Below are 21,727 nucleotides of genomic sequence, written 5' to 3'. Positions count from 1 at the left end.
GGTTAGAATACTTGAGTTGATCCATCGAATCAGCATACTCAGGCAACAGGGAAATTCTCATCGTGACCTGGTCCAGTAGGGTCCAAACGCCCCGGATGATCATGTCTAGCCCCGCCTTTTTAGACTCAGGTCCGATGGCTCCCTGAGAGATCAAAGCTTAGTGGAGGGAATAACCATTGGGTATCCTGAAAGCTTCGTCAATTTCTGCTGGATTCAGCTCCGTAGAGCTGGGATGACTCGTTTTGCCTTCTCCCGGTGAGAATCTGACCACAGATTTTGCATTAATATATTCTACTGGTGGCAATATCCATTGTCTAGAGCACGAGACCTAGCTGGCCTCATTTTTAGACCCTCGGGAATCATTCCGCTCTCAGTACTGTTAATCTGAGCTGGGTAGGGGAAGCCTGTACATCATGCTCATGTAGGTCCGCAATATCCTCACAGTCGCGCCTCTATGACTTTTGGCCATATTTCGAGAAACTGAGCCCGTGACTTGGGGAAAGGTCACCGAGAATCACACCATGTGAAAGATGTTAATTCGTTCGGCTTGTCCTTGGCTCCCACAAGCCGCGTCGTATTTGCTTTTTGCTCCTTCTGGCTGCTTGGGGACGACACAAGCCTCAAACTAGTGATCTGGTTCCTGGGTGACTGACAAGCCATTAGCACAATCATAAGCCATCCTTGTTGTTGAATATAAACAGATCTCGGAGCCCAGTGACCGAACTTGTTGATAGAAAGGCCATGCATGATATTCTCAAGGTGCATGCAAGGAAGAAGAGATGGTGGAGCAAATTTGATCGTGTGTTCTGTGGGGGCCACTCCGTTGTCCTTCGTACTTATGTTAGGCTCGTGAGCAGGTCGCCAGGCGACACCGTACTCATACGGGGCCAGAGTCTAAAAAATCAACCACAATTCAGCTTCGACATTTCCATCCGTCTCCACAGTGAAGAGAAGAACCGAAGCTATTGAATGAACTTGGAGCTAGATACGGAACAAAGGATGTACAGTCTCCTAAGCGACTCTGGTTGAGACGCGAGAAGGTTCTTCTCATGAGACCTACCAATGAATAGCAGTGGCCGAGATAGAACCATATGGTATTTGGCCGGAGTAGCACAGACCTTTTGGCGGATGACTGCCCCTTGTACCCTATATATGCCCTATGTATGTGCCTTTAGCTACCCATAATGATTTCGCATTTGAAAATCGCCAAAATCGACCCTATGCAGGGGGTATTGTCTCCCGGGGGACAATGTGGGCTATTCATTGGCTCCCTACTCCTCAGAACGGGGTAGAGGTCAATGGTGTCTTTGTTTCACAGCGGAGACCTCGAGACTATCCCAGACAAAGTTTTATTGTTGATGCATCGGCATAGCAAAAACAGATAGACTACTATTATTATTGGGCTTGGGTTTCAATCAGCTCATGCCGTCGCAGATGCCAAATACCCGAGTCTGCCGAGTCTGCCCCGAAGTTAGTAATACTGTTTGCCACCGCCTACCATATAAAGCTAGTGTATTCTTTTGCCTCAGGCATTAAAGTTGGCAGTGATATGATTATCCTTTGGCTACCTTCGTTATTCCACTTCTACAACTATTGAATTCTACCAACTCTTCTCACTCTGGTCAAATCGACTGGCATCACAGGACTTAAAGTCAGGCTGACTACCAAGATTGGGCAGTCATATAGGCGCGGGATTTTGTTGAACGCATACCGTGGCCAACGAGCCTGGTGAAACCCGCCGATCACTCATTCAAATTTAATCTCGCGAGCTATAATCCACCATGACAGCAGACGTCAAATCTGCTGCGGCACGGATTTTATCCACCGATAGCTCTCGAGATCCGAGCTACAATAACTTCTCCTTCACTCCCTTCCTCCGCACAAGCTTCGGTTTTGGACTCGCGAGCGATGTACCCGTCTGCAAAGCCTACAGTGAAGGACATTGCCCCTTAGGCCCTGCCTGCCCAGATCGCCATCCCACACCCTCGCGGGTAACGACATCAACAACAACAGCGTCCGGGCTGGCGCCTTCTACAACACATGGCTCCCTAGTCTGCAAACACTTCCTCAAGGGGCTCTGCAAGAAAGGTCTCAAATGCGAATATCTTCATGAATACAACCTCCGCCGCATGCCGGAATGCCAGTCCTTCTCGCGATCTGGCTACTGTCCCAACGGCGATGATTGTCTATACCAGCACGTGCGGGAACAAGCGCGATTGCCGCCCTGCGAGAACTACGATCAGGGCTTCTGCGAGCTGGGCCCCTTGTGCGCCAAGCGACATGTTCGGCGACGGCTTTGCAAATACTACCTGGCGGGATTCTGCCCGGAGGGTAAAGCGTGCTCCGATGCTCATCCGCGCTGGTCGGAGAATCTCCCCAAACCTACCATGAGAGTTGAAAAGACCGAGGAGGAATTGGAACGGGAAAGGGCTCTCATCCGAGAGGAGCAGGAGAGAGAGAAGGAAAGGGAACGAGAGTGGAGGAGCGAGCGTGGCCGTGGAGGTGGCTTCATGCGCGGGCGATATCGAGGACGTGGACGGGGGTAGAATCAGGCTGTCTGTATCCGGCATGGGAGTTTACCTTACGGCTCTTATATGGAACTTGGCTGGTTTCCCTTACTTTCAGAAGCTTTTGCAGGTCGTTAAGATACCCAATTTGAAGTTATAAAATGTGTTAATGACGTATATACTCATAGTGTCAATGCAGTAGAGTTTCTGAAGGATTGCAATGCGCTCTTCTGCCCTGATGTGGTAGGTTAATACCACCACAACCGTAGGAAAATACTACCGGTAGCTTTTGCGTTCGTTTCAGAACGGTTGACTTCTTCGAAGTAAGGATAGGGGAGATCAAAAGTTTAATGTATGACATCATGACTAGCTGGACGATGGTTAATTGCAACGTTCTCTCACGCCTTTCAGCTTATCATCAGCTCCCTAATCGGCATTCTTGATAAAGTCTTATTAAGGAATCATTCAGCAATGCGCTCGAGAAAGACCACTGCTCGAAGATTCCAAAGAATCGGGGCATTTGTAAGGTGTTTTCCTTAGGGATTCATCCCCGCAGCAAATCTTTGTCAGAAATGTGTAAGAATCATCTAACGGGGCACCATGTCTAGGGACAGTTCCTGATTTGCTTTTGGACTAAGCGGTGGGCCCTGGAATGATAAGACTGGATTGCTGATTGACAGCGGAGCCTGAGGGACGGGTCCTGGAATGGCGCAATCGACGAATCAGCGTGCCTTTCTTTTCAACGACGGGGACTCTGTAATCGATTACGGATGCAGCAGTGAAGGATCGCATAATCCAGAATCTCCCAAATTCTTAAGTGAGGGGCACTAGTACTGGAGGGTACCTTAAGAGGAGGTCGAGAGCTTCCTCCATTCGCATAGATATAAAGCCTCTGCAAAGGTCCTCTGTGATTTTTCAACAGACAAGTCTCTACTTCTACGAACCTGTACTATAGTATCCTGTTCGCTTCGGACACTTCCAATCAGTCACAATGGCTCCCAAGGTTGCTATCGTCTTTGTATGTGACCCTCCTTGACCTTTTGACACTTAGCGCTTGCTAATTGGTCAACTGCGCAGTACTCCATGTATGGCCATATCTTGAAGCTGGCCGAAGCCGAGAAGAAGGGTATTGAGTCGGCTGGTGGCCAGGTCGACATCTTCCAGTATGTCTTTGATCTTCGGCGTGTACTTTAATCGCACAGTGATTGACCAGTATCTGTTTTTAGGATCGCCGAGACCCTTTCCGATGACGTCCTCGCCAAAATGCACGCTCCTCCCAAGTCGTCTTACCCCGTCATCGAAGCCGACACTCTGAAGGACTACGACGCCGTCCTTTTCGGTATCCCCACTCGCTACGGTAACTTCCCCGCTCAGTGGAAGACCTTCTGGGACAGGACCGGTGGTATCTGGGCCTCTGGTGGCTATTGGGGCAAGTACGCCGGTCTCTTCGTTTCCACCGGTACCCTCGGTGGTGGCCAGGAGTCGACTGCCATTGCCGCCATGAGCACCATCGCCCACCACGGCTTCATCTACGTCCCTCTCGGCTACAAGACCGTCTTCCCTCAGCTCGCCAACCTGGAGGAGATCCACGGCGGTAGCGCTTGGGGTGCTGGTACTTTTGCTGTAAGCTATCCTTTCCCTCGTTCGTCTCGATCAAGCGAGAGGTTTGTTACTGACCCCTGTCATTTAGGGTGCCGACGGCTCCCGCCAGCCCACTGAGCTGGAGCTCTCGATCGCCGAGGCCCAGGGCAAGGCTTTCTACGAGACCGTCGCCAAGGTCAACTTCGCGTGACTACATGGTGGCGAGGACGTGAAGCCTGCAGCGGCAGCACAGCAAGCCAAGACTGAGGCCACTCCCAAGCCTGCGCAGAGTGGACAGGACAATGTACAAGGCACACAAGGGGTGAAGAAAGAGAAGAGCAAGGAGGGACCTTGTGGTCTTCCCAAGTGCACTATCTCATAGTTAATTTCGATATATACCCCTTTGTTCTTTGTCATGAATGACTTGTTCTTCTTTGTTGCAAATGGCGTCATTGGATTGGGAGGTCAATATCTGCAATAGATATATGTATGTATGTAGTTATGTTAAAGGATATCCATATATACGCATTAAAGCATTTTCACAGATCAGCTCGGGCACCTTGATGTCAGAATGTTGGAGGGATCGGGATCAGTGGACAAGCTTGTCTGAACCTTGTCCGTTAATGCAGATAGTACCACAACACATCTCCCGAAAGACCTGCAAACAAAAGGGAAAAAGGAAGAAGATGACAAGGAAGAGCAACAGGGGAGAGAGAGTAATCATTAAACATCAGTAAGGTGGTTACTCTCCAGATAGCATTTGTAATTCCAATACCATAACTACCACAAAATATTGACCTGCAATGTGGCTGCAGTGTAACAGACCGGTAACAGCGTGACGGGCGATGACGATAGAGCTCCGGCTGCCTTCGCCCGCCTTGAATAAACCACCTCCACTGGAGCTCTCACACCTCACACCTCACAACTTTCTTGCTACCTCCTGCCTCACTCAATCGTCTCCGTTGAGCGAAAACTAGTCAACAACAACCTGATTCTTCGCAGTCCCTCCCGGCACGAGCTTATGAGACCACACTACTCTCAACAACCATCCCGATACGCCGACCGACTTCTCTTCCAAACATGGCGGCTGCGCGGCCGATCATCCTCAGATTTGAGAGCCGCAACGGCCAGTTCCGCCTCAGTGTCAGCCCGCAAGAGCAGTTTCCTTCACTACAGGAGAAGGTATGTCTTATCGTCTGTGGCCAGCATAGCATAGAGTTCACAGTTGCTGACCCTCTTATCTTTGACAGATCCTAGAGAACCTCCCCAAAGATGTTGAACCTTCCTCGCTCGTGCTGTCCAACAAACCCATCGGCACTGGCGGTCAAGAAAGACAGTTGAAGGATCTCGCTGGGGTCTCGATTGAGCGCGTCGGTTTGAAGTGAGTATTCAGTCAGCAGTGGTGTACTTGGCTTTGGCTGACGACTGTTGGCTCGAAGGCACGGGGACAAGCTCTTCATTGGCTACCAGGATAAGCAAGTATCGCAGGCTGCTCCGGCCCACAAGCATGTCATGGCAGATGTATCACGGCGTCTAAACGGAGCGCCGGTGCCAGAAACCGAGACTGTCACATTTCACCCTCCCACCTCCCCATCGGCGACGATCAAGAATCCCTGGGAAGTTGTGCAACAATCGCCGCTGGACGATATGCTGGACAAGAAGGACGGGAAAATTTACCGTCCCCGTGATCCGAAGATGTGTAAACACGGCCCCAAAGGCATGTGTGACTACTGCATGCCGCTCGAGCCCTACGACCCCAAGTACCTCGCGGAGAAGAAGATCAAGCACCTATCGTTTCACTCATACATGCGGAAGGTCAATGCAACCACCAACAAAACCGAGCTGAAGAGCTCGTTCATGCCGCCTCTCAATGAGCCTTACTACCGAGTACGGCGCGATTGTCCCTCTGGTCATCCGCCGTGGCCTGAAGGGATCTGTACTAAGTGTCAACCGAGTGCGATTAGTCTACAGCCTCAGGAGTTCCGCATGGTCGACCACGTGGAGTTTGCTTCACCCGACCTGATTAACTCATTGCTCGACTTCTGGCGGAAATCGGGCGCCCAGAGGTTGGGTTTTCTGTACGGCACATACGAAGAATATGCCGAGGTACCTCTGGGTATCAAGGCGGTGGTACAGGCGATCTATGAACCGCCACAGGTGGATGAAATAGACGGGATAACGCTTCACGAATGGCCGAATGAGAAGGAGGTGGATGAAGTAGCTCGTCAATGTGGACTTGAGAAAGTCGGCGTCATCTTCACTGACCTGCTCGATGCGGGACGCGGAGATGGTTCTGTGATATGCAAGCGACATATCGACTCGTACTACCTATCATCACTGGAAATTGCCTTCGCATCTCGGATGCAGGCAAAACATCCTAAAGCGTCAAAGTGGAGTCGAACCGGTCGTTTTGGCTCGAACTTTGTGACGTGCGTGCTGAGTGGCGACGAAGAGGGTGCCATCACTGTCAGCTCATACCAGGCCTCTATCTCCGCTGTTGAGATGGTGAGGGCGGATATTGTTGAACCATCCGCCGAGCCCTCCGTCATGCTGGTGCAGTCGGAAGACGACGATACGGACAACAAGTCGCGATATATCCCCGAGGTTTTCTACCGGAAGATCAACGAGTACGGCGTGAGTGCTCAGCAAAACGCCAAACCCAGCTTTCCTGTCGAGTACCTACTAGTCACCCTGACGCATGGTTTCCCTACCGAGGCGTCTCCTATGTTTTCTGCGAGCACTTTTCCCATTGAGAACCGGGAAGTCATCGGCGAGAGTCAGGAGTTACGCCATGTCGCGAAGAAGCTGGTATCCCACGGTGATCCAGACAAGGCAATTCGGGAAGTGTCAGATTTCCATCTTCTGTGCTTCCTGCATTCGCTATCCATGTTCAGCAAGGTAAGTGTGGCGGTATCAGATTGCTCAATCAGCTTGAGCCTGGCTTCACAAGCCTTTGCCAGTGTTTCCTAACATATGAATTTACAGGAGGAGGAAGCACTGCTGTGCCGCGTCGCGGCGACCCATGATCCCACAGAGGGGCTGAAGCTGCTAAACACCCCCGGCTGGGCTACCCTGGTTACTGTTCTTCAGGAAAGTGGTGAGCGCCCCCCTAAGCGCCCCTGGCTAAACCCGGCCGATCCTCCACGCCCATTGTCCCAACATGGGAAACGTCATCTTTCCTCAAGACCTGAATCTCCCAAGTCAGAGAGTGAACAGCTTGCTAAGAGGTTCAAGGGAGCTAGCCTAGAGTGACCGCTCGATAGCTCGATAATTCCTCCGCCGCCAGCCTGGATCTGAACCCCTGCTTTCTGGCCAAGAAACAGCCTTTGGCTTATGTCCCGCGGCGAGGAGGATATCAATACAACATCCTGTGCCTGCCACTGTCCACTACCCCGTTCACCCAACCGACAATCTGGTGTTCAACCATTGCCGCCTTCTCGACTCTCCATCCCAAACCCTCTGTCAGCTCATGCGTATATGACTCCACCAAGCATTCCTCGCCTTCAGCATGTGAAGACGGGTCTACATCTATAGCCTTGTGCATAATCGCCATGACGTCCCGTCGCATCATCTCGGGCTTTACTGGTTAAGAAAGGCTTGGTTTTCTTAGCCTCTGGTGAAGACAAAATGGTTTCTCGTTCTCGGGAGTTAAATTCTAGATAGAGGTCGACCAATATACTGCATCTTCACATGTGAGAAGCCATTAACCCTTGTGTAGAAGTTGAACAGAATTAGAGCTGCAAATCGTTTTTGCTTTACTTGTGTCTGCCAAAACAGCGCAATGCTTTAGCATCATTACTATATGGCGAGTAATACACAGGAAGAGACATTTGATGAGAGAGCCGCCTTCCAAGCATAAGCAGCCAAAATGTGGCCGAGGACGTCTAACTAAAAGCGATGCTGGGATACATAGGACAGGGGAATATCAACATATAAACAACCAAGTGAAAAAAGGTGGACCGCCACATTTCTTTTGCCAAATACATAATCGTCCCAAACCATAAAATTCATGTGATCATCAAGCATTCGCGGGTGAGGAGGGTCGTTCGAGTGCATGAAAAGGGGAAGGGAAATCAGGGACGTCGATAGAACCAAGGGGTCGAGAGGATAAGAATTCCAACGCTTTCATGAGGTAGACATATTTCATTATTTGGGGTGAAGAAAACAAGGGCGACAAGACAGTGACATCGAAAAGGGGGTAAAGGCGGGATATTAGCATACTGCAATAGTGCACTACACTTTCTGTACAATGATAATGAGGCCGGTAAGCACTGCAGCCACTCCGTCCACGATGCTCAATCATGTGAAATCAACACTTTGTTGTCTTTCTTGCCGAGCTCGAGCTCTTTCCGCTCGTCTTCGCCGGCGATTGTTTGCATAGTCGCCACTGGCATCGGTGCCGGTAAATGTGCCCGGGGACCCGATGCTGCCGTAGGGCAAGCTGGAGGGTACAGGGGGAGGTGGGGGAGAAAAGTGACTCGAGGGCGGGACAAATGATGGGGGAGGAGCACCTCCCAAAGGAGCAGGAGAATCGGCTGCAGCCGCGGCCGCCTGCTGCTCACGTTGGATTTGTTCCTGCTGCTGACGCTCGAGTTCCTCCACCCGGCGCCATCGATCGTAGCCACCTTCGTTTCCCGATAAAGAACTCGCGCTTCCGGCGCGACGACGTGAGTTTCTTCTCTCCCTCCGTCGTGCTTCACGACTGGCAGCGGCTTCTTCTTCGGTCAGTCTCCTCAGAGTGACGTGCCGGCCGTCATTGTGCATCTTCACTTTGACTGACACAGGTGGAGATTCCACATGGTCGTCCCGCGGTCTACTTGTACTGCGCTGACGGTGATGGCTGGACGAGGCATTCATGGCCGCCGCTCCGGCTACCAGACCAGTGGCCACCTCCGGCAGCTCATGTCGAGACTGGACGGGAGTTGGCATCTCTGAGATTGGCTCTTGGTGAATTGGCGGGGCAGGAGGGGCACCGGAATGTGGCACGTCCACGGGTCCAGGTGTCGCGGGGCCGGCAGATATAGCGGATTCGCCGCGCAGAGGCCCACGCGGTGGGCGGGTCATGTCAGTCGATGAGAGATCGGTAGCGGTGTAGGAGTCGGCCCTTCTGTGCTTTCGTGGGTAGAAGCCGTCTCCTGTATATCGCCGCTTACTGTTTGCTCGAGCGATTCTCTCCTCTTCTATATCATGACGGCGCATCTCCTCCACTCGCCGTTGCTCGTCATCTCTATTCCGACGCTTAAAGAGACCGCGGAGAGCCGCGAAAGCTCCAGCACCGAACAAGGCGTTACGAACTCCATGAGATGGCTGTGGCTCTGGCTCTGTCAGATATGTCGTATTGTAATAATAAGACGATCCCGGACTTTGTGGTCTACTAGGGGGTCTGCTTGGCGGTCTGCTTGGTGGCCGATTGAGAGGAGTCTGATAGCTCGGTTCTGGTCGTCGTCCGTCCTCCAACCTACTCATTGTGGCTTCTGTCATACTATCAGTTCGTGTGTGCGCCCGACTATAGCGACCAGATTCCGTATCACTATCTCGATCGCGCCTTCTGTCGAACAATCGTTTGACAAGAAGCGCACCACCACCGATAGCTCCTAGTTTGAGAAGCTTGCTCCCCCAGCCACCACGACGTGACTCCTCATCGGAGTACTTGTCTTCCGAATAAGACATCTGGGAGTCTTCGTGACGTTCTTTCGGTCGTGAGCGGCGTCGAAAAAGCTCAGCCAGACCCGCTCCTGCCGCTCCTGCCGCGGCCAAGCGGCCAAAGCTGCTATGACGTCGATCTTCGACGCCTGATGGGCCTGAAACGTAGCTGTGCCGAGCGTCGTATTCGCTCCCTGTGGGATACCCCTCAGAATCGTACAGGTACGAGAGAACGAAGAATGCTGCCAGAAGTGCGAAAGCAGCTATTGAGTATAGGATGAACAAGGATTTCGGGGAGCCATAAAGGGTGAGTCCCAGGGGAATCTGCACTAGACCTAAGATTGCAAGAGCACGACCAATCCACCGATGGATCTATGGGCAAATCAGCTGAAAGGTGCCAAGGTATGAATAGACAATGGCTTTGTTCGCCGCAACTCACAACTAGCTTCAGCGGAACATGGTATCTTTTCCGCTTACTCTCAATCTTGTGCACGAGATACCCCCATAATACCTGGAAAATAACCATGACGTAGATCGCTAGCCCTATGCCATGATGAGGGTTCGTGAGACTTCTCTCAGGCCCGACGGCAAACCATCCGAGGACAAAGACCACAGTGCTCAGTAGGAGTGTCAGAACCTGGAACCAGACATGAAGTTTAAAAGCCCAGAAAGGGCTCCATCGCGAATAATATCGTATGATTAGGACGGATATGGGCACCAAACCGAGGAACACAATTGTTGCAATGACACCATGAGCGATTATCAACGTCCGGTACTGGGGCATATCTCGGAACCGGTTTCCCATGCCTGGAATGTATGTCAGAAAAAGCTTGACGTTCACACAAAGTATGCGACTCCACTCACCGTTGTATCGCATAGTCTCAAAGTTCACGCCCATCAAGTTGGGTAGAAGAAACGTATCGCGACCCGAGTCCCATGTTCCATCTCCGACATGCAATGTATTGGAGGCATACGTGCTGCTCCCCGGAGGCGTAAGGTCCGAATTTGACGACATGATTTCCGTACGCACCCTCTTCGCGACAGCGACCTGCGAGACAGGGGAATGCCGGAACCACCAAGGAGATCTATTTAGATCCCCCACTCCGAAGAATGCACCATGCGCTTAAAGGAAACACAATAGAAGCGGGCTGGACGGTTGGCTGTGACTGTCAATTAGCTCACCAGACCCAAGAAATGGAAGACATTTGACTTCTGAAATGTCGTGGATGGTATATTTACTTCTGTATACTCGTGAGGCTGGCGGTGAGGACGATCGAAGCGGGGACAAGACGATAGAATGAAAAGGCTGGAAGGAATGCCACATACGGTGTCAGACAAAACATCAAAAAGGAAAATATGCAAGATGAAGGGTCTTACCAGAATCAGCGTCAATGAAGCAATACTGACAATAATAATAATCAGCCTCTGGAAGGGAGCAGATGGCTGGATGCTGGGGCGGCTGAAGGAGTAAGCGTCCGATCAGCGTAACAACTGTTTGCCGATTCGGGTTTAGTGTGCCAACTCATATCCCGAGCAACCAACCGCTGACTCAGCTACTATTATCTACACCGCCTGCTGTTTATGGATTTGTCGTGTGCCTAGGTTATCTTATGATTCTTATCAGCTGGACCCGTGGGTCGGTTGGTGATTGTCCTCAGTCCCTTGATTCTCATTGTCCTTTAATAATCTTTTCAGCATTTCAACGTCATTCTATTTCGTTATTTTTATGATTCTTCTCAACGCAAGGCGAACTGTAGAGATATGTCTTCTCAGCTCGAGATCTTCTTGAGGGCTCTCTCACGGTGAGTATCGATTTTCCCTGATACTACTGACATTACTGATAAGCCGTTGATAGCCTGTTAGGATGGATATAGTATGTGACTGCGTGCTTCCAAGTCAATCTGGGGCAGACGTATCTCCTGGAGGCTTCTATCCCCAAATACTGCCGGTTGCTGACCTAATGAGCAAGTATGTTTTGCTGGTCGGCGTCCTTTTATCCCCAGCCGATCAGTAACTTTCGACGACGTTCAACAGTCGGGTTGGCCATTGACTTTCCCACCATCAACGTACTGGGCTTCGTCTGCTACACAGCATATACCTCTGCCTTTCTTTACTCTCCTGTGATCCGGCGGCAATATGCTGCCCGTCACCCTTCGGATGAGGAGTCGACAGTGCGCTTCAACGACTTTGCCTTTGCCTTGCATGCTGTCATCCTCAGCACGTTAGTTTATACACAATTTTGGCCTAAGATCTGGGGTTTTAAAGTCTCCCGCTTCCAGACCGTTAGTAAACCGGTTCTTGGCCTCTTCTGGGGCTCCATTGCCGCGATAGGTATAGTAGTTTGCATTGTTTTGGGCAAGAGCCCTGACGGAGGATATGACCCATCCACCTGGGCATGGATTGACGTGGTAAGTGGTTTGGGGATTTAAAAAAGACATATAGGAGATTTTGTCGATTCTGACTCCGCATTCTAGATTTACGCTCTCTCCTACGTGAAGTTGATCATCACCATTGTGAAATATGTCCCTCAAGCATGGGTCAATTATAAAAGAAAGTCCACAGAGGGGTGGAGTATCTCCCAGATACTTTTCGACTTGACTGGTGGGGTCCTTTCCCTTCTGCAACTAGTTTTGGATTCTTCGTTTCAGAGCGACTGGAGTGGTATTACCGGAAACCCCGTGAAGTTCTTATTGTCAAACGTGACCATTCTGTTTGATTTGGTCTTTATTGTGCAGCACTATATCCTTTACAGAGACTCCATGGAAGGCAAGATCAATCGCCATCCGGACCTTGTCACTCCCCTATTGTCGGACCCAAGAGGTGCTAGCGCTTGACCATTTTCTACTTGATATATACCTACATATTATGCTCCTTTAGACAATAGCTCAACCGTACTTGCTCCCTTTGAACCTGCTTGGACCCGTCTGCACCACGAGCATATGTGGGCTCCTTCTGGTCAGCGTAATCAATAGAATTCTACGGAAAGAAAATCTGGTAAGGCCTTCTAGCTGCCAAACACGACTTCAGCGGGACAGGAGGGAAAGAGTCAGCTGTCTCAGGGAGGGCAAGACAACAATGAACTGTCTAGGATGACAAATGACAAGCAATACCTTGAAGGCTTGTTGATACATCATGAACCTTGTTCTGCTGACACCGCTCTTTTTACAGCCACCCGGCGGACTTTTCTGGGGCCGTCCCGTGTTTCCATTTTTATCCATTCTTTGCACAACATCTTCCCAGGAGGATAAGCACTGAAAAAATAACACAGTGGGGTTGCATTGGAATCAGCGTCCGCTTGACGGGACTGCCACAATGGGTATGACTGCTATCTGATGTTAAGACAACCGAGAGGATGTAAGACCAGGTAAGCATATCCAGTCCAATCACCAAGGTGAGGGGGCCTAATCAAGGCGCAATGCCATGCATGTTTTGGCTTATGCACAGTGAGAAAAGCATATTGTCTTCATCTTTTCCTAATTGTGCTGCTGTTATGTTCATCGTTCACACCGCACGGAACCGTGCATACCTGGGGATAGGGCCGAAGGTGAGACCCAAGTCACGTGGCTCGCAGGTTTTGGCCCAAACAGGTATCTTAAAGAGGCTCTAAGCCTCTGGTTGATCGGCCTGGTCGACCAGGCAAAGGGCGTCTTCCCCTTGTGGAAGCCGGTATCCTCTGTCAGCGAAAAGGGTCGTTTGTTTGGTAGATCGCCTGTGACTAATTATAACTCCCAACATCTGAACCAGGTAAAGCCTTCCTCGACAGCTAAGACAATTGCCATGCCACTTGCTGATTGCACAGCGTTCCCGCACCTCAGCCCTACCGGACATCCAATGATGGCCCCTGATTGCCAGGACCACTCTGACATCTCCATACTCGATGCCGGGAGTCCGTGTTGTCAACCACACATCTCTCGAGCTGTGGTGCCTTTGGTGCGGCCGCTGGTGCGAATGAGAAGAGCAAGACTCAACGACTAATCAGCGCTAAGAGTCGAACCCCCGGTGTTCGGAATCTGATTCTGCTGTTATTGGCTCTTGCGCCAAGCCTCGTATACATCTAACTATATGCAGCCAAGTCCAAGCCCACAAGAAGGTTCGGAAGCCACAGGTACCAAGCAGCGAACAACCGGTATGAAGGTATGTGTCTCAGACTCTCAGCACAGCATCATACCAACAGATGTCTCTCGCGGTTACTGGCTCATTATGTCGATCTCCGAGCGTAAACCCCGACGCTATCTGGAGGTTGAGCCTACCTGGCCTTCTCACGTAGTTTCAACGTGTTGTGTGAATGGGAGAAATACAACATGAAGAACCCAGAAATAGGTATAATCACACGTTGACAGCCAATGGTATCGACTCTGATGACATCAACCGGCTCTATGCAGGTTTAAGAGTAGTACATGGACATTGTGAAGAGTCGACAGCTGCTAATTCAGTCAACTCTGTCAGCGTGCCGATGCATAACATAGCCACGTCTGACGTTGAGCAATACCATTCGGCTCTAATGAAGAAGCATTTCTGGGTATATCATTAGTCAAGGGAAAAAGAAAAGAAAATTAGGCCTCATACTAACTCGACTCATCTAGCACAGAGACATTCGCTTCAACAATGCTGCATCGCATCACCAGTAACTATTTAACTGCAAGATGCCATGATCAACCTTTGCTTGGAAAAAAAGAATTCAAATGAGATCGCTTGATCCTGTGGTTTCCTTGAACGAAACAAGGGTTCAACTACAGCATTTCATACTGTAGCCCATGCCAATATGACTTTATTCACTACGAACCACCAAACCGTCTTCGCCATGTCTTCGCACCAATATACCTTCCCAGGCATGCACGATGTCCCCGAGACCGGCCCATACCACATGCGCCAAGCAGACAGCGAGGAAGACATGGACGGCTTCTACCTGGCCGGTCCCCCGCCGTCCTCATACACAGGCCTCGACATCGAGCCAGCCATACCAGTCATGCCAACAAGCCAAGCCTACAACACCACCATGCTCGCACCCATGAGCGGATCCTACCTCCCCTACGGCGAGCAATGGACCTCCCAAGTTCCACCAACAGCAGCAGCAACTACAGCAACAACATACCACCCCACCGACATCTACCCAGCCTCAACAATGACATACACCCCGCAAAGAACAACCCCCACTACCCTCAACCCCAACCCGCAAACCTACCTCTACCCGGACCCTTCAACAAACCCCAACCTCGACCTAGACCCGAAACCGCCCTCCCCAGACCTTGACACCAAAGACCTAACCAACTACGGCATCCCCAACCGCGACGGCTCCTGGCGCTGCGCCTACCCAGGCTGCACCTCGGCCGCGACGTTCCACCGCGGCTGTGATCTGCGCAAGCACTTCAACCGGCACCGGAAGCATCTGTTCTGTCGGCACGAGGGCTGTCCGCAGGCTGTTGCGGGCGGGTTCTCGAGCAAGAAAGACCGCGCCCGGCACGAGGCGAAGCATAACCCCGGTGTTGTATGTGAGTGGCCGGACTGCGGGAGAATGTTTAGTCGGGTCGATAACATGAAGGATCATGTGCGGCGGATTCATAAGAGGGGAGAGGTTGACTCTTGATCTTGACTTTTTCTCTGGATGTGTATGTGTGCATTTATGGCGGGTTTGGGTTGTATTAGCGGCGGATGTCATTGCGGGGAGTCTTGACCTTTGTTTCTGCCGTGTTTCTGCCGTTGTATTTCGATAGAGCTCCTCGTGTTCTTTTTGTTTGAATTGATTCAAGTCGTATTGGCTATACCATATCTTTGCATATACAGGAAGATGAAAAGCTCGATTCCGTTCGATTCCAGGCCAAGATCAAGACGCCAAAGCTTCCAAACGAAAACAATGTATGTAGAGGCTAATGTGCAGCTCAGATAATAGAAAAAGAACACTCAACGCCGGCTATCGCAATCACAAGGCAAGTCCCCATTTCGGACACCACGCTGTACCCTATAGCGATGGAAGGATATATGCTAATACAAAACGAAGGGCAGCATACAACGAACGCGAACGTAATTCTAAGAATATGGTATCATGTAAGGTACGACAAACAGGAACTCGGGAAGGGAATTCGTCAATGCATATGCAGGTTACACGAATGGGCGGTCGATCCTGGGTGGTGATGCGACGGAGAAGGTGTTTCGACGGTCTGCATACTGAAGGCGAGTAAATATGAAGGATAATGCAGCGCAAGAGCTACTGAGCTGTGGTTCGGCGTCGTCGGCCTCGAGTGCTGCCCTCGGGTCTTTGAGATAGCACTCGTCTGAGCTCGGGATCATCCTTGCTCTTATCGACATGGTGAACTCGCACGTGTCTAGATTCTGTCAGGACCTGAAGGTTGGCCAAGAAGAGTGGAAGCTCACCTTTGAAGGTTATCTGGCCGGGGGTATTTATGTTGCTGATCCGGACAGAAAGGGCATACATACCCTGGCGAATTATGGACAAGGCCATGTCGAATCATCTCATTCTTGCGTTTGAATCCTTTGCCGCCAACTCCTCGAGCACACCCTTCGACGGGACAGAAGTGTGGTCGATCTTGTGAATGGACATTTGCATGAGAGCTGGGAAAGAAGTATGAGCCCATTTCTGTCAATACAACGAGGTTCATCTTGACTTACTTAAGCAAATATTGGGTCTGAAAAGGTGGCGCAGTACACCCTGGATGCCGGCATTTAAACGTGCCTGGGGGAACCGGTGCGGTGGGCGGCGGGCCCGGATTGAAAGGCGCCCGTTCGCCCGTCGGCGTCTGATCAGTGGGAGTGGGATAGCTGGTTGCCGGACTCTTGACCGCCGATGGCGAAGGTTCATAATGTGGCGTTGTGAGATAAGTGATGTTGGATTGTGTATGCCTCCACTGGGATTGTTGCTGCGATGCTGGAGAGGACATAGCTGACATCCCCTTGGAGCTCGCAGGGGAAAGATGTGAGTAAGGACTAGGGGGAACCTGTGGTGGAGCAAACTGTCCTGGGCGTTGATGATCCCACGCTGGTTCATTCCTTGGTATTGAAGGAGGGGATGTGGAGACTGGAGGAAGAGAGTAAGGCCCCGAGATCTCGGCCAAAGCAGTCTGTATCGACGGCAGGCTATGCTGTTGGTGGTTCTCTGGCGATTTGGCAATTGCTAATGGAGGAGACGTCTGGAGTGCTGGGAGCAGGGCTTGGACCGGTCCTTCTGAAGGTGATATTGCAAACTTTTTCAAGGGCGAAACAACGGGAGACTTGCGTTCGGCGGTGAAATTTGAGGGCCCCGGCGGATGTGATTCTTTTGGAGATGATACTTCGACTTTGATGCTGATTGGCTCGGCCTGTGGCACAGGCGGTTCCAACAAGTCCTTGATCGATTGGGGCGGAGATGCGCTCTTGAGACCCCGAGGTGATACCAAGTTCTCGGGCGGTGGTAACACGTCAGGGACAGACGACAAGAGTTGGAGAGCTCTCTCCGCCACTGACGAAGCCGGTTCCTGGAATTTGCCATCTTCCCTTGCTTGAGGGTCAATTTTCGTCTTCTGCAGACTTGGTTGATCCTCTACCCAGGGATCCCGAACGCGCCGATGTTCTAACTCGTAATTGGCAATATCTGGGCGATTCGGATCTAGATGAGAGATCAGTACCGAGTCGCCCTCAGTTGTTTCGGGCTTGGATGTCGGCGACGGCTTACGGGGAAAGTCCGAAGACGTTCCCTCATCTCCAGGGTATTTAGCAGTAGCACCAGATTTAGAGAGCGAATCTTGAGTTAGAAATGGGGGCAGCTGCTCGTCGGGCTTATAATTGGGTTTCTGAACCTCTAGCCCGGGAGTGAGCCGGTCGTCATCTGGTTCGTATGCGTCGGTCATGGAGGCGGGCTTTGAGGGGGCATTAGGAAGCCCCTTCCTGATGGATTTCCGCGTCTATGGGTGCCTTTGCCTCCAATCTACCTCTCTGTACCTGGCTTGAGAGGAAATGTCGATTTCAAGCTCACTATCCCGCGACTGAGCGGAGCAGGTGAAGAGAGAATCGAGGCACATAAGACAACAGTGCTTCTTCAGAGGGAATATCTATTGACATCGTTAGTACATGCGATTGACAGAAAAAGGAAAGCATGTTAAACAACAGCTTATGAAACATTGAGCGGGTAGCCAATACAGCTGTTTGCTCAGAGCCAGTACGCAATTTCCGGGGGAAAACCCCGCAGTAGATCATCGTCCATCTAAGAATCTGAACCAGACCAGAACTGAACTGGAGACTTTTGCATGAAGACTACCGTTGACTAGCCAGAGAGAAAAAGGGCGCGATTTGCATTATGGAGCAGTTCATCGATGATGGCGCCAATCCAAGCTCCATTTCCCCAGAAGGGTAGAATGCGGGAAAAACTGAAGCAATTTAAGGTAGGCTCACCTATAGGAATTGGAAAGACCTCGTGGCTGGAAGCCTATCGGTGATTCCAGATGGGAACCGATGATGGTTGCAGGAGCCGGTCACCTGCAGTGAGGCTCAGAAGATGGCCAAATCGCACGGTCAATGGCGCAGATCGAATTGATATACCAGGCGCATCGGCTGGCTGGGAGTGCCAGGACAAAAATACCGAAGATGTGGACGAATGAAACGCGCAGGAGGATGATGACAGAGCTGTTATGTTGGGAAGGAGGAGACAAACAAAGAATCTCACAGGGCGCAAAAAAAGTCCAGAATCGTAGAAAAGCGGAGTCGCCAATGGGAGTAATAGTTGGGAGTGTTATTATAACGGCCGTGGAGTTGTGGGCATGTGCTGGTGGTGACGACGCTGCAGTAGCGGGTTTCGTCGCAATAAGAAGAATAGGTGTGGTAGCAGTTGTAGAGGTACTTCGCAGGAGCAAAGCAACGTAGAAGCAGAATGCAGGTCGGGAAGGGTAATAAGAGTGCCAATTATAACAACAGTGACAGCAGTAGCCAAGTCGTGCGTGGCCAGAGGAAGGAAGATCAAATCAGAAATACTGAGGATAACAAAATAATGATCAATAATAGGAATAAATATCGAGACTATGGGCCTTCCAGACGATGAGGCTACTGCCTTTGAGCTAGTTAGCTCAAGCGGGAAGAGGTGACGCTGGCTTGGCGGAACGGTTGAAAAGGGTTTAGAGTGAGGAATAATAGAGGAGAGAATGAGCACAGAGGATCAGAGAGGAGGAGAGAAGGTTTAAGCGGTCAAAGGTAAATCCATGGACAAGGCAATAGGTCCACAGACACCGATGGATAGAGATGATGATGAGGAGGAGATTGATGAGGATGAGGATGATAAGCACGACAATTATTATGATGGGGAAGAAGACGAAGAATTGCAGGAAGTTTGCTGTTCTAGATTATCGCAAGCACTTCGAACCACGAATGCTTGGGTGAAATTCGCCCTATTTTCACTCTCTCCAATTTTAGTAAAATGTTGTCAGATTTTCGATCATTCGAGGGAGAAGGCAAAGGATGAGATGCGATGTGATAGGAATGAAGATCATCCTTGAGAACGGAAAAGAAGAGAAAAAGGTCGACGTCCTGACGCTCACAGAGTGCTGGGTTAACTGTCTTCAGACGCGCCACAGACAGGCAAAGCAAAGTGGGGTTTGAGGCAGAGGACGGAAATACAGTACGACTATTCCTTTATGGCGCAGGTATGGATTCTAATTTAGATGAATTTTAGTTGGGAGGGAGGGAGCAAGGTAGCGCTTGTCCACTGTCCAGTCATCTATGAGCCCCAGTAGGTACCTTAGTCTAGCTGTCTAGGTAATAATATTAATGATTGACAGCAAAGTATGGCCATCAGTCATCATCATAATACCGCCTGATATTATTTTGAGGGAAACAATGATGCTAACCGTCCAGCACGCACAGTAGTGGCATACTATACTATATTCCTTGTAAACGGGGATTGTCCGAGACTTTGTTTATCCGAGTTGAGTGTGGATTCATCAGTCTATGAACATTTTCTAGATACACTGACCGGGCGAAATGGCGGTGTTTTATCTCATTCTCGTGATCAGATCCTCAAGGAGTTGACGACTGGACGTAGGCAGCTCTATTTCACAGTTGCACCTAGCACCGGGTTCTAAGGACCACGAGCCTCTTCCGGGCCAGCCGCACCATCCAACCAAACAACCTCCACGTTCGGGCCATTTGAGGCTCTCTGCAGAATGGCCGTGTATGATTGGTCGGCTAACGAAGGCAAAAAGAGGAGGCTGAAGTTGCTCATCTGCACCGAACCAACGTAGAAACTCTATGAATCGCTATTACTTGTATGTGAATTGGATTCTCGACGCGGGGATCCTTCTGATTAGCCTTGATCTGATCGGTCTTGTGATGTGCGTGGCTCCATGACGAACCAGGGACTGTCGAAAGAGGCTCAAACTCTCCAAATTCTCCAAAACTTTGAACTCCTGGAGCCCTGGCCTCAGAGGTCAGCCTGCTGCGATCTGCCCTCTTTCCCCTCAGGATTACGAATTACGTGCTCGTACATGAGCGAAGAATTCCTACGGTGTGTCTTGACTTCCCGATTAGTGCCTAAGGCGACAAGGCTGTAAGCCTCGCATCGATTAGGCAGTTTTCGTGCCTAAGGCTCGTTTCTTACATTTTATCCCTGACCGTATATTCTGGTTCCACCAGCTCTACAGCCTACAGGAAGAGAAATCATTGGGAGGATTACAAGATTATTGAACCGAAAACAAAATGAAATTCGTTGGTTAGCAGCGATTTCAGGTAGACTGATCCCCAACACAGAATAATAAAAGAACAAATCCCTAAGTTCAGGACATATACTACCCAAGAGGAGTATAACAGGGACTGGGTGACCGCCCACCTACGGAGGAAACGAGGCTGGAAAATGGAAAAGTCGCCGACCATCCCAGGCAATGACGGAGACTTCAATCCGCCCATGAGCAGACGCCGGTTGATATTTCCGCCTCAGGCGCCTCGACGCCGAGATACGACCCCTATACGAACCAGACCGCGGTTTCCGTGTTTGCGATGTCGGAGACTCGAAATTCAGTGTTTTCACCTCAATGACCGGATAGAAGCAGAATTTCAGAGTATGACAGTGGGTAGGTAGTTATCTAATCATTGGTTTTGCATCCGCGTGTGCTGATCTGGCTGGCTGGTAGCATAGCATCAGCATCAGCATCAGCCTCTAAAGTAGGATATCCACGCAAGCGAATGTAACACAAATAACGGACCATGGTATTTCCGGAGTCCGAGCTGAACTGATCGACAGCTGTTTTCTGCAGAACTTGTGGCCATTATGATTGGATCTGGGCCACTTTCCCCTCCCGTGTGCTCCACTTGACTTTTGCTTGAGGCCCAAGTTAAACTTTCTAGTAATCCTCCCCGGACAGTTTAGGTATGAGACTACCTGGACGGTGACAACCACCCTAGGAAGTGGCAACAAGCTTATCTCGTATTCTCTCTTTCATTCCAAAAACGTCTCTAGGCCGAGGAGTCTAAGATAGTCTACCCTATCTTACGGGTCTGTGTTCACTGTCCGACTCAACTGATTTAGTACTACCCATCTCCTGCGCACAATCTTACCTACCTGACGCCTTGGCTTTAGCCTTGGTCAAACAATCCTTGTTGCAATTCACGCCTGCTGCACTAACAGTACCAGGGTCCCAAATGCATGATTGGTTCGATGATTTCTTCCCCCGTCTGATCTTCATCCAGCATGATTCATCAGGCGCTCAAGTCTCAACCCCCAGTCATTCTCAAGGAAGCCAGTCTGTTATCGTCGCTGATATCCGGTAAGCGGATCTATCCATTAAACCAAGTCAAGGCCAGTAAAGCGGGCCGCCCCGGTTGACCCGCCTGGTTCATTCCCATCCCAGTTGACCAAGAGTAAGACGAAGTAGAAGTGATGCGTCAACTTTCTAGTCTGGTATTACTAGAGGGGCAGTCTGGATGTAAAGTCATGGCACTGCAAAATTTCACAAGACTGATCACTTCATTGCGCAGGCCAATACTATGGAGGGTAGCACATCGGTTTGGTTTCACAGCTGCAACGT

At 50.5% G+C, this 21,727-nt stretch overlaps 7 protein-coding genes across 7 annotated transcripts; 5 read left to right on the top strand and 2 right to left on the bottom strand.

Annotated features, from left to right (window-relative positions):
• Positions 1–1,781: 1,781 nt before the first annotated feature.
• yth1 (cleavage polyadenylation factor RNA-binding subunit YTH1) lies at positions 1,782–2,546 on the top strand (the record flags this gene model as incomplete). The annotated part of the gene is made up of 1 exon (XM_033558607.1): positions 1,782–2,546. One exon carries the CDS (start codon positions 1,782–1,784, stop codon positions 2,544–2,546), a length of 765 nt encoding a protein of 254 aa, XP_033414498.1.
• A 952-nt stretch (positions 2,547–3,498) lies between these two features.
• pst2 (putative NADH-quinone oxidoreductase Pst2) lies at positions 3,499–4,299 on the top strand (the record flags this gene model as incomplete). The annotated part of the gene is made up of 4 exons (XM_033558606.2): positions 3,499–3,525; positions 3,585–3,670; positions 3,734–4,130; positions 4,198–4,299. 4 exons carry the CDS (start codon positions 3,499–3,501, stop codon positions 4,297–4,299), a joined length of 612 nt encoding a protein of 203 aa, XP_033414497.2.
• An 869-nt stretch (positions 4,300–5,168) lies between these two features.
• Positions 5,169–7,340, top strand: npl4 (nuclear protein localization protein 4; the record flags this gene model as incomplete). Its single annotated transcript, XM_033558605.2, has 4 exons — positions 5,169–5,270; positions 5,339–5,469; positions 5,528–6,986; positions 7,074–7,340. The coding sequence occupies 4 exons, from the start codon at positions 5,169–5,171 to the stop codon at positions 7,338–7,340; spliced, it is 1,959 nt and encodes a 652-aa protein (XP_033414496.1).
• Positions 7,341–8,387: 1,047 nt separating this feature from the next.
• Positions 8,388–10,746, bottom strand: ALT_8830 (cytochrome b561 domain-containing protein; the record flags this gene model as incomplete). The annotated part of the gene is made up of 3 exons (XM_033558604.1): positions 8,388–10,103; positions 10,171–10,538; positions 10,596–10,746. The coding sequence occupies 3 exons, from the start codon at positions 10,744–10,746 to the stop codon at positions 8,388–8,390; spliced, it is 2,235 nt and encodes a 744-aa protein (XP_033414495.1).
• A 955-nt stretch (positions 10,747–11,701) lies between these two features.
• ALT_8829 (putative L-cystine transporter) lies at positions 11,702–12,565 on the top strand (the record flags this gene model as incomplete). Its single annotated transcript, XM_089600482.1, has 3 exons — positions 11,702–11,952; positions 12,019–12,139; positions 12,206–12,565. 3 exons carry the CDS (start codon positions 11,702–11,704, stop codon positions 12,563–12,565), a joined length of 732 nt encoding a protein of 243 aa, XP_089455375.1.
• A 1,928-nt stretch (positions 12,566–14,493) lies between these two features.
• On the top strand, positions 14,494–15,315 carry ALT_8828 (putative C2H2 transcription factor; the record flags this gene model as incomplete). The annotated part of the gene is made up of 1 exon (XM_033558602.1): positions 14,494–15,315. The coding sequence occupies one exon, from the start codon at positions 14,494–14,496 to the stop codon at positions 15,313–15,315; it is 822 nt and encodes a 273-aa protein (XP_033414493.1).
• Positions 15,316–15,933: 618 nt separating this feature from the next.
• On the bottom strand, positions 15,934–17,569 carry ALT_8827 (uncharacterized protein; the record flags this gene model as incomplete). Its single annotated transcript, XM_089600481.1, has 3 exons — positions 15,934–16,051; positions 16,164–16,298; positions 16,356–17,569. The coding sequence occupies 3 exons, from the start codon at positions 17,567–17,569 to the stop codon at positions 15,934–15,936; spliced, it is 1,467 nt and encodes a 488-aa protein (XP_089455374.1).
• Positions 17,570–21,727: the final 4,158 nt, after the last annotated feature.

Source organism: Aspergillus lentulus (genome assembly GCF_001445615.1).
Source record: "Aspergillus lentulus DNA, contig: Alt16, strain: IFM 54703, whole genome shotgun sequence".
Classification (NCBI taxonomy): domain Eukaryota; kingdom Fungi; phylum Ascomycota; class Eurotiomycetes; order Eurotiales; family Aspergillaceae; genus Aspergillus; species Aspergillus lentulus.
Note: the sequence above shows the minus strand (reverse complement) of the source record. Positions and strands in the feature narration are given on the sequence as shown.